Below are 11,920 nucleotides of genomic sequence, written 5' to 3'. Positions count from 1 at the left end.
GATTTAATAACTAGTAAAATAGGATCTTATTTTCTATACACATACATAAAATAGATAACTTCAATCGAATTAAGTATAATTATCATTAATTAATAATAGAGTTAGCTTTATTTGATTTAATATTGGATGCACCAACCAATGCACGGAAGGATTTTTATCATCATGTGCTGCGTATCTTTTAACTTTCATTCTTCTTAACTGGACGCCGTACTTGAAAATGCCTATACTGCCAATAATTAAAACATTATTAATATCCAAATAATTGCTACTGTTGTTAAAGGTTCAACGTCTTCAATTATCACATTGCCTAATCCAACATAACATATTTACTCAATCATGCATTTAATGATACAATTAATGTCGTTTTACAACAGTGGTCCGTCCTGCAATATATAAAGCTTAGGTTTAATAAGTTTTTTTTTCTAAATATTTGTGGCATTTATTTAATGTGATTTTTTTATTTTTTTTTTCAATTTAATGTATTTGTTTTTGTTTAATTGATATTGATAATGATCAAACGATAATTAAATATTTAAGGTGATTTTGTTTTTGGACTTACCCAACATGGTCTGTTTTCCATTTTAGCACGGACCGTTGAACTCGTGTTTGGGCTTGGGCTGGTGAACAAGAGAAACTCGAGGCTATTGCTTCCTACACTCCCATCAAATTTCTCATCCACCTCATCAAGAAGTTTTTTGGAAATTTTTTTCCGTAATAGAAGTGAAAGATGCTTTCCGAACAAAAAAACTCCTGAATTATTTATTATGTTCTGGAAAATAATTTTCTGAACTGATAGGGTGTGGAAGAAATCTGATGGGGTGCAGTAAGTAAATTCCGAAACTCAAGCACATGTTCTTTCTCACAACCTTTTCTTGTTATACACCAAATCAACATATATGAAAATATGTTTTCATATATTAAAAAACATAAATAGCAAACAAATTAAACTTACTTGTGCTCAATGGAAAGGTAGGAAGTTAGATTATGTTTGTATTAAAAATTAGAAATTCCTTTAGCATATTCTAATACGCTAAATGAAGAAAAAAACATATTAATGGAATAAAAATACTTTCAATATTTAGTTTTTGATATATATATATATATATATATATATATATATATATAATAAAATCTTTTTAGGTATGATATTTTTGAAAGATATTTTTCTTAAATAATTGAGAATTTAATTTAATGTTATACAATTTTTTTTAAAATACAACTTTTCAATTTTTAAAATTGAATTCAATTTAGTGACTACACTAAAAAATTTCTCAGACAACTCGCCCTTTTTATTTTCATTAATATGCTTTAGCAGTTCATTTGATTTGAAGTGAACGTGGCGTTGACTGTCACCATTGGATCTACTTATACTGTTATTTAAAATCTTAAGAACATCAATTTTCTCGAAGCGCTGCTGTTCCGTTCATCAAACACTTCATCTGCGTTGCCATTGCATCACTTTGTCCTAAAAGCCAAGGAGCCCAATACTCAATAGATCTCAACTCCATAACAAACCTAAGCCACCAGCGCCACCAAAACAACGAAGGCCAACGGAGGAGCAAGGGTGGTGTCCTTGCGCTGCCGCAGAGGACACAGAAACTGTAGGCTCCGTCAACCGTCTCCAACTGCCAGGTTAGTAGAAGAATACAATGAATTCAATTAATCGTTTCTGCAATTTCCACGAGTTTAATTTTGTGTACATGTACATTGTTGTTGTTCTGAGGACTGTTATTTCAGAAATCAAAGAACCTTATCAAAGTACTTTCAGAGGATCTGGTTTTGGATGACTGTCTGAGATTGGTATAGATTGTATGTATATTCTGTTAAAAAAAACCTGTATATATATATTTTTGTACGGTAATTTGTTCGTATGTAAAATTATTGACAGGTTTAGAAATTTTTTGAATAATTGTTGACGACATATACTCTGTTGGTAATGATCGAATTAGTGATGAATTTTCGCGTGAGGAAATGTATTATATACTATTAGGTGAAGATATTTTTATTCTTTATACCCAAATCAAATATAATTAAAAGTTCTATCCACCGAAAACTCCTAATTATATGAATTCCTGAAAGCTCCTAACAATTAAAATTTCTACTAATGAAAATTCCTGACAAAGAAAATTCCTAATATTTAAAATCCCTAATATTAAAGGAATTCAATACTATCATCTAAAATTTCAATACTACCTAAAACCTTAAATGTATCGAGTACTTCTCCTCCTTAAATATGATTAGTGTGACATATCAAATTGACGGTATATTTAATTAAATGTTTTCCCAACCCTACAATACCTCCAACATTCCCTTCTGAGCTTAGCATATGCTATATGCATTCATATTGCAAACTCTGGTCAATGTTTGTAACAGGAGTTCAAATTGTAAGTAGCAAAAGCTTTTAAAATAATTATATTATAAAACATAGCAAACTTGTTACATATGATACCGTTGTGTCTTGATGTTTATAACTTTCAAGTCTCGAGATATTATAATTTTTTTATATTATAAATATCTAATAACATATTGTCATTAAGATAATAACTAATGCAAATTAGTTGTTTCATTGGTAGTATAGAATTAAACTAAATTAAAATTCTTAGTGTATTAAATTAAAGTTTTTATTCTATTGAAAATCGTCTCTCTAGTTTGTTTTTAATCCGTTTAGTTACCCATAACTTTTTTTACAAAACTCTATGTTATTAAATTACTTTTGTTTTAACTGGCTCATTTTTCTGCAAATACAATTCTATATATCATTTAAATCCTTTGATGTCTACATTTGCAGAGTTCATTTGGACAAAAGACAGTGGAACAGTAGAAGGTAATCAACCCTTGGAGGCTAGTATATTAAGATTGCTGTTATCTATACTGCCATTATAGTGTTACTTGCATCATTAATTTACCTGAGTAACTAAAGATATATAGGATGAAACCCCTCAGAAAGGAAAACGAAATAGTAGTTTGTGGCATGCCAAAGGAAGGTATAAAAAGTTCTACGAATACTGAGTCAACTGTATTAGATGAAGCAAACAGTGGCAGACAAGTTTCTCGCCGTGTGAGGAAATTTTCTGTTTCTACCAGAAATAAAAAAAAAAGGCGAAAAACTTTGCGGATTTCTTTAGTTGGACCGTCAACTGTATCTTTGAAGAAAAAGCTTATTGTTCTTGATCTAAATGGGCTTCTTGTGGACATTGTTTCTCCTCCTCCAAAGGATCGTAAAGCAGATGCAACCGTAGGAAGTAAAGCACGTGAGAAATAGCTCTGTTATTCTACTTTTTCATACTAAGAGGGTGTGCCTTATGCTTTCTTTACTAATCCAGTTATGCTTCGTTTTAGTATTCAAGAGGCCCTTTTATCTTGACTTCCTGAACTTCTGCTTTGAGAAGTTTGAAGTGGCTATATGGTCTTCAAGAACCAGGTATTCATCAACCATCTTTTTCTAAAATGTCAGTTAAAAACTTTGGTGTTCACTTTGTCTGCATGATCTTTTCAGTAGCCACTTTTAGTGATGTTTTTATCTGAGCCGTATTAAATTTTCATTTTACTATTTTGTAGGAAAAGGATCGATTATGTCATTAATTATTTGATGGGAAATATGAAACAAAGGTTACTTTTTTGTTGGGTAAGTATTTTATCCGTCATCTCTGAATTCATTTGGCTACCTCTTGTTCTTGATTTTCAAATAATTTGTCCTGTGGAGACCCTCTTTTAGTAAATTTGGTATAAATTATATGTTTAGATGTTTGAGACCCTCTTTTATCATTCATTTGGTTTTTTTTCTTTCTTGTTTACTTGTTAATATATTCATATATATTTCGATTTGGCCAAGGGAGGCGATATCTTGAAACTCTTTAAAATTTATACATCTATATCACAACCATTTTTATTTAATAATTTAATTTAGATTTTAGTAAAATAACTTAATTTAGTATTTGATTATTATTTAGAATTATTAAATAGTTGTAATAAAAAAAATTGGGGTGTCAAAATACTATTTTTCTTTAGGGACTATACAAGTTTTTTCTATCGTGCAATTCTATTCCTCGGTGATCTTGCCACCCCGCTGGAAATTAAAATTAAATATTAATTTTCTCTTCTTCCCCCTCTTTAGGGTTTTTGTTTTGAACATGGCACGATGTAGCATTAATTTGCATATGCCAATTTAGAATGTTATTTTATCATGGCACGGTATGTGAATTCGTTTGTTCTTGATTTATTTGTTTTTGATGGAGTTACCTTGAGATAATGGCCTACTCTCTGCATCTCATTAAATGTTATTGACTTTTGTAGGATCTTTCTTATTGCACTAAAACAAGTTTCAAAAGTCTCGAAAACAAGTACAAGCCATTGGTTTTTAAAGATTTGAGGAAAATTTGGGAGAAGTACGATTCCCGTCTTCCATGGAAGAATGGATACTATAATGAATCAAATACATTGTTGTTGGATGATTCTCCATACAAGGCATTACTTAATCCTGTAAATAACTAATTCTTTCTTTCGTTTTTTCAATTTTCATTCAAGAAAATCGAAACCACCTGCATATCTCCCTCCATTATTTTACTAACTTTATCTTGAATGGTGAAATAAATTGTTTTAGCCATGCAACTCCGTGTTTCCGCACACATTCAGCTTTCAGAATCAGAGCGACAATTCACTAGGTATCATACAAACTACAAAATGACCTTCTAATTTATATTTGCTTGTGGCTTGGCTAGATTTTGCTAATGGACTAAGTGGATTTGAGTGATTTTATTTGTTCTGTAGCGCTTCTCTATTCTCCTTTGAACTTAACCTTTATATTCTTCAGCTTTCGGTTAACATTGAGCTTGATCTCATACTTTAGGATCTTTATGACATACATAGATAGAACATAATCAAGCGATTCCTTATACTCCTTTAACTTAAATTAGGCTTTTAACGAGCCACAAAATTTAATACAAGTGATATAACAATGCTTTATTAAACATTATATATTATAAAAGTAATTATCTATATGTGATTGGTGAACATCACCAATGTTATAGGTACTGCAAGCAAGTTTTGTCATGAGACAAAGTACTTTTGGTTCATTATAACTTTTCAACCACAAAAAATGCATTAATGGATCATTTGTTTTCTCTTTCAAGCACTATTTTCTAGTGGTAATTAATCACCAATGAATTATGACAGCTGCTGGAGGTGATCTGCGAGAATATCTGGATGGATTGGCAAATGCTGAAAATATACAGAAGTATGTGGAGCAACACCCATTTGGTCAAAGTGCTATCGATGAAAGAAGTCAATCTTGGAACTTTTACAGCAAGGTTCTCGATAGTCTTTCTACCTGTCAACCTGAAAAGTGAAAAAAAAATCCAAATAAATGGATCAGTAGTCTTCTCCTTTAATTTTTCTCATCACAGCAGTTGTTTTCCCATTCTTTAACGTTAGAACATCTTACAAAACATTTTTTATATCGAAGAACAGCTGTAACAGCAAGAGGGCTATAGAATTGAAAGGAACGAGTGAGACTTCAAAACTGAAGTAGTTTGTTTACCATTGATTTAATTGTTTTTCAATTCTTACACACTCGCTATATTTATATAGGAACATATGTTCTATTCATCAGTACACATATTTGATTACTCTTTAAAGGGCAACAACCTTGATTATTAGGTAACTGAATCAATTACTGTAGAATTTTTATGATGGAATTATTAACTTTTTTAATGAACCAAAAGAGTCAGAGCAGAAAAATCTAAAATATTTTAATGTTTTCAGTCTTTTAATTGGTTTACTATATCAAATGTCCTTATGCCTGTTCCTAAACTACTTGGAGACTGAGTATAGATGTAGCGTCAGGCCGAAACATATCTGGCCTTAAAGTTTGTTTGGTCCACTTCACGTGGAATGGGCCAAAAATTTATTGGAAAAGTTGAGCCCATTTAATCATAGGACGAAGGCACGGAATTTCGTATTTAATGTGGATCAGTCTGTGCGAAATGATGGTAATGGCTATTCCCTAGTCAAATGAAAGCAGTGTTAGGAAAGGAGACAAGCTTCAGTGTCATTGTGAGTATGACTAATGAGTCTTAATGCTTCTGTTTCATGATGTTTGGTTTCCCATTAATACTTTGCACGTGAAAATCTTTTCATCTCTGACAAATCTACCTAGCTACCACTACCTAGTAGCTCAAGTTTTTTTATCAAACGGAATAGAATAACTAGTGACACTCGCACCGTCGCACGTTCCAAGTCGTTTTGGTGCAATTTCGTGAACGAATGAAATTTCGATTTTCAGCTAACTTACAAACTATTGCCGAATGCGTTCAAAATTCGCGATGAATTAATTGGATTCAAAAATTTATGACTGAATCAAATCCATCAACCCCAGTTAAGAAAAATGAAGAATTTTTAGAAGCTTTAATCTAGTAGACCACTCGGTATAATCTGTCAAGTAAACTTCTAAATTTAAAGTTTATTTATTTTTAAAAAGTACTCTGAAAAAAATATAATGCATTGAAAATAAATACCAAATAATTTTTTCTTTTACATCTTTTTTTCTTATCGTGAGGTTGTCTCTTATGTTTTTCCCTGAGCTTCGTAGAATAATATCTGGTATGAACAAGGTAAACTTTCTGCATTTAGCCTCTCATCAATTTACAAAAGAGAGTTAAAAATCAAATGTCAGTGAAAAAGGTAAAGATAAACGAATGCCATTTTTGATTTATTTTGATAAACTATTTAAAGAGTGATTTTATCATAGTAGTATAATGAGGACAAGGTTTTGTTCCTTGGCCATGATGATGGCAGCTTGAACTTGTAGCAGGAACTGATGAGTTCCTTTGAGCACGCCTTTGTACGGTTTTCCAAATCATTGTCTTTGGCGCATTCCCATCACTCTCACTTTCTTTCTTACTACCGTTTCCCATAACTTTACAATATGTCACCGAATATACATTATCGTATACTGAGATACTAACTCAAATGTCCTTCACAGTCTTATAGCGTTTGTGTGTACAATTATTATAGACTTATGATTCAGTTTTCGAAGAATAACGTGGTCAATATTTAATTAGGTTTGAATTAACCTTAAAATTCATCCAACAACAAAACATATTGAAGGTTATTGTGCATACCTAAAATTAAGCACATTTAATCATTTATCTCTTTTTTTCAATTACCATATTTTATTTTTGTACAATTAATTTATTAATTTATCGATTTCATTTAAATTTCCTATGGGAGCCATTGAATATCGAAACGACAAGAGCAGAAAACAGAATGGAATCTTCAAAAAATGTTGAGTTTGGTGGTTGGGACATGTGAAGAAGAAAGGTTTTGATTGTGATGAACTGTGTAGATTGGCAACACTCTTATTACTAAGCATATATTGTGTCAAACATTTGTTTATATGCAATCAAATATAAATAATAGTTACTCCACGTGACCACCTATTATTGAGATCAACTTTAAGTTGTTCATCTTTTCTTAAGAGAAAGAAGAATTCGTCAGAAAAATGCAAAGTCCACAATCTTCCACGTGTGATTATTTTGCTATTTCTTTTGGCACCTGTCAATGGCGAAGCACATTCATATCTTGTTCATCTTCTACGTCTTGAAAATGTTGAAAAGAAAAGCAATATGATTGAGTCATTGGAATTGACTAAGAAAGGTGTAAGTATGAGTTTCAATTCAATTTGGAATGAGTATGTGCTCCACATGGTAGATTTGAAAGGCTGTCTTCTCATGTGAAGTGATGTAGGAATAGGATAAGGTAGAATCAAGGATTCTTTGCTCTGTCCCTTTTTTAATATCTAAACAACCTTTTTTCTCACTTTTTTATTTCTTAACAACATTCTACCTTTGCCTCCCTTTTTCAATATCTTTTATTCTTCCAACTCATCCACTGCTTCTTTTCCACTCATTAAAAACATAAAATCAAGTATATTTCAATTTTACTTAATTAGTCTCTTTAACAAAATGAAAACTCAACTTTTCTTACTCAAATGAATTCAATTCATTGATAAAAAAATACAATAGGGTAGGATTCCTCTCATTCTCATCAAGAGATAATGCTTTTATTTCGTAAACTTAAACAAGTTTAGTATTAACAAGTTCTTTAAATCTTCATACTAGAAGGAGTCGAAATAAATTTTACAAATTAAAATCAATATAAGTCATTTTACATATAAAAAGAATTACGACATCACTTTTAAATCAAACTTTAAAAAAATATATTCATGAGTTTTTTTTTATGTATTATCCATTTCACTTTTATATATTATCCACTTCATTAGTTTCAATCCCAATATGAAACTTCTAGTTTGATATTTAAATTTAATTTTTTTAAAACTCAATTATGCATATCAAATGTAATTCTTAAACATGATTGACTCTTTAAGTTTAAAAAGTGTATATTTTAATATATATATATATATATATATATATATATATATTAAGAAATGGATTTTAAATTAAATTTAGTTTATAAAATTAATTTATAAAGTATATTCTAACTTGGTCTTATTTTAGATATGAAAATTTCAATACATTCTTCCATAGATATATACATGATATATGATAAACTTTAAACTATAATACTATATTAAAAAATAAATTTTAAACTTAACTCAATTTTATAAAATTTACTTGTAAAATTTTTAAACTTTTTATTGAAAGATAATTAGTTATAGAATGTTTATAAACAAACAAGTGGGAATAAATGGAAAGTAATTATTTTGGTGAATTAAAAGGATATTAATGGGAGGAGACATGGATGATGTGGGAGAGAAAAGTTGTGTTTGGAATTATAAGATGATGTAGATTGCTTAGTGGGCAATAAAAAGAGAGGTAGCTCGTGATGCTCCACTTTTTGCATGTGGTTGTGCATCCCTTTTCAAAGTAACTCTCCTACTTCTCTTCACCTCCGTTTCTTTAGGTGTATGCACCAATAATCCAATCTTTTTTTTTTTTTCATTTAAAACATATTTTCTTTTTCTCAAAACATGTTACTTTTATTTTATTTTAGTGCTCATAAATAATATTACTTTTTCTTTTACTCTTTATGAATGTCACTTTTTAGTGCTTATAATAATTATTTTTTATTTAGTTCTACAGACGTCTCACCTTAATTTTGTTTTAATTTATGTTAGTGTGATATATTTCCTTGTTGACTTTACCATTTATTAGCACGTGATCACGGTAGCATTATTGTCGTTATATTCAACGAAATAACGATAGATTCTAACATGAAATAAAATTAAGAGAAATTAAAAAAAAATTATCTTATGAATAGCTAAGCCTTTATTATATTTTTTATTTATATATTGAGAAGATAAGAAGTGAAATTTCTAACTGAATGTTTTGTAACTCAATTATAACGTCCATTATCATCTTTTTCTTTTATCTCCATTATTATTTTTATAATATTTTAAAGAATATTGAAATCTAATCAAATGTAGTATAAGTATACCTCAAAATATGTTTCAAGTTACAAATATTATGATCCGAAGAAACACATTTTCTTAAAATATATTTTCTGTAAAAGATTGACCTAATTGTCTCTACCCCATGCATGAAAAAGAACTGAAATATTGATGTCAAGGTGTTTCATTTCATGAGTTGCAAGATTCCGTTGTTTTAATGATGATTTTAAAATAATAAAAAAAATTAAAATTTTAAGTAATATATAATTATAATTTTAGTTTTTTAGTATTTTATTTTATAAATTTTATTGTTTTTTTATTTTTTTTCTTATATTCTATCTAAATATTTGAAAATGTTACCAGTTTTTCATATATTAAGTTGTCTTTTAGTTAAATATTTATTATATTATCCTTTACTGGTTAGTAGTGATATACTAATTTAGGTTATAAAAGTGACATGCTTTTGTAAATTCAATATCTTCAGAGTAAGTTATTACTTCAATAAGTTTGCTCAATTTTAGTTTCCTTCCTTCAAGTTGAATTAAAGGTAAAAGAAAGTTAATATATTTATTTTATTTCAGGTGGGTTGGAATTTTGGTAAAAGTTAAGAATATATAAAAGCTAAACTAGTGAGATAATAGAATTGTTACTAAGGTTTTGAAGTAGAAATTGACTGATTTAGGATATTGGTAAAACTTTCAATGAATTATTATCTATTGGTCCGATTTTGAACTTGAAATACAAGTAATCAATCTAAAATATTAATTTTTATTTTTAATCTACGTAAAAAAAACCTTAAACATCCCGCATACACACACATTTAATTTTAATATGAAAATGCTAAGAAAATTTCCATTTAAATTTTATTCTTATTGTAATTTATATTTTGTTGTCATTAATCTTTCCAATTCCATTTATTAAAATTACTAAGTGATATATATGTTAACTGTAAGAAAGAACTTACAATATAATTACACTTGAATTTGGATCCCTATATAAATTAGTTATTGTATACATAGTTATTATATACAGATTTTACTAACTAATATAAAAAATTGAGTTATATATAGATTTTTTCAATAATGTCAAAAAAAAGTTTTTATCTAATCTTTTGTATATAAAATTCGTATCTAATTTTGACGTGCTAAAATAGAGTTTTTAGGAAGAATATTATCCGTATATAATGATATAAGATATCTAAGTGAAACAAAATTTACTTAAATTTTACACACGGATTTTAAAATAATTAATTATTAAAAATTAAAATTAAAATGTAGTGCGGACACTTCCTCGAAACTTTTCACTCTTCTACATATTTACTCGAAAGGAAAATAAAGAATCTCTAAAAAGAAGAAAGTCTCACAACTCTCGCAGTCTTCTCATACTCATTTCTTCCTTTTTTGTTTCAATTAAAAATGACAATCAAATCTCCCAAATTGATCTAATATAAGGTTTCCTTTCGCAAGACACAAACTTTTTCCTTCCACTCCCACCTCCATAATACAGGATTTCATCTATCTAACCCTTTTTTCTTCTCCTCTTGTGCACTGCAATAATTTTTAGTTTTCAATTCGCTCATTCACTTTTGATTTTTTTTCGTGGTCGTGTCTTTGGTGTGTTTTGGTGGAGTCGAAGTCAACGTTTTACAATATATTACAAGTTGTTGAAGGTTTGAATGTTTACGTTACCGTTCGTCTTAGTCGTTTGTCGGTTTATAATTAAAGGTTACTTGCAAAAGATACTCCAATGTCAAAGTCAATAAAGATTCGATCATTCAAAAAGTTAATGTGTAATGCAATCACACGTTTCTTATCTCAAACTTGTTATAGACTTCAAAATGAGTTTTGCATTAGTGATGATTTAATTGTGGTCCAATTAATAATAATTATATTTTTCATAAATTAACCAGTGTTATATGTAATCGGATTATAAGATAATTGTTCGATTTGTGGATCACAATAATTCAGATTCAATAATAATGCATGGTTGTACTTATGACATGTCTAACCGTATGGATCGTCCGAACGATCCATATGATCATACAATATACTATTATTTTTCTTTATATAACAGCAATTTTACTCATTAAATCATTAAATGATGTTACATAATCAAAATTTTTCTATTTGGTCTCCTTGAACTTGTTGGTATCTAAATATCATGATTGTAAATTAATTCTAGGTTTAAACTTTCGAATAGTCCTCATATTTATGTGGGAATCTCAGTTGGGTCCTCATATTTGCAATTGTCTCAATTGGGTCATAATATTGAGTCATAATATTTGTGTGGTGATACTGATATGTGTGATCTTATGATCTTATTACAAATAAATTTTAAACAATGACGTGCAATTTGATAACTTTTACTGTCACCTCATCATCCTCTCCACAAAAAACCTAATTTCATAACCCTTGTCGCCGTGCCACTATTGCCGCAACTTTGTCGTCATGCCGCAACTTTGTCGTCATGCCGCAACTGTGCCACCACCATCATGCCGCAAGGCCGTCGTGTAAC

At 29.3% G+C, this 11,920-nt stretch overlaps 1 protein-coding gene across 6 annotated transcripts; it reads left to right on the top strand.

Annotated features, from left to right (window-relative positions):
* The first annotated feature begins 1,356 nt into the window (after window positions 1–1,356).
* LOC124823170 (putative FCP1 homology domain-containing protein C1271.03c) lies at window positions 1,357–5,566 on the top strand. 6 transcript variants are annotated; one of them, XM_088111573.1, is made up of 9 exons: window positions 1,357–1,632; window positions 1,738–1,809; window positions 2,789–2,824; window positions 2,929–3,251; window positions 3,340–3,421; window positions 3,559–3,625; window positions 4,294–4,479; window positions 4,601–4,661; window positions 5,173–5,566. In XM_088111573.1, the coding sequence occupies exons 4-9, from the start codon at window positions 2,930–2,932 to the stop codon at window positions 5,343–5,345; spliced, it is 891 nt and encodes a 296-aa protein (XP_087967699.1). In that variant the 5' UTR covers window positions 1,357–1,632; window positions 1,738–1,809; window positions 2,789–2,824; window position 2,929; the 3' UTR covers window positions 5,346–5,566. The 6 variants fall into 6 exon arrangements, with proteins under 6 accessions (XP_087967699.1, XP_087967698.1, XP_087967696.1 ...); XM_088111572.1 differs by having other exon boundaries at window positions 2,921–3,251; XM_088111575.1 differs by having other exon boundaries at window positions 1,358–1,632; window positions 2,944–3,251.
* The last annotated feature ends 6,354 nt before the right edge of the window (window positions 5,567–11,920 follow it).

The sequence above is a fragment of the Vigna umbellata genome, chromosome 4, assembly GCF_029865625.1.
Source record: "Vigna umbellata cultivar VRB3 chromosome 4, Vumbellata_1.0, whole genome shotgun sequence".
In the NCBI taxonomy this organism is placed as follows: domain Eukaryota; kingdom Viridiplantae; phylum Streptophyta; class Magnoliopsida; order Fabales; family Fabaceae; genus Vigna; species Vigna umbellata.
The sequence above is the reverse complement of the archived record's forward strand: the minus strand, read 5'-3'. Positions and strand labels throughout refer to the sequence as shown.

What these genes read in the sequence shown, in the direction of transcription:
- LOC124823170 (XM_088111570.1), top strand. Translation starts at nt 2,930, where the DNA reads ATGAAACCCCTCAGAAAGGAAAACGAAATAGTAGTTTGTGGCATGCCA. An exon ending in ATATGGTCTTCAAGAACCAG is followed by an intron (nt 3,422 to 3,558) that starts GTATTCATCAAC and finishes ACTATTTTGTAG; the next exon opens with GAAAAGGATCGATTATGTCA. An exon ending in TCAGAGCGACAATTCACTAG is followed by an intron (nt 4,662 to 5,172) that starts GTATCATACAAA and finishes GAATTATGACAG; the next exon opens with CTGCTGGAGGTGATCTGCGA.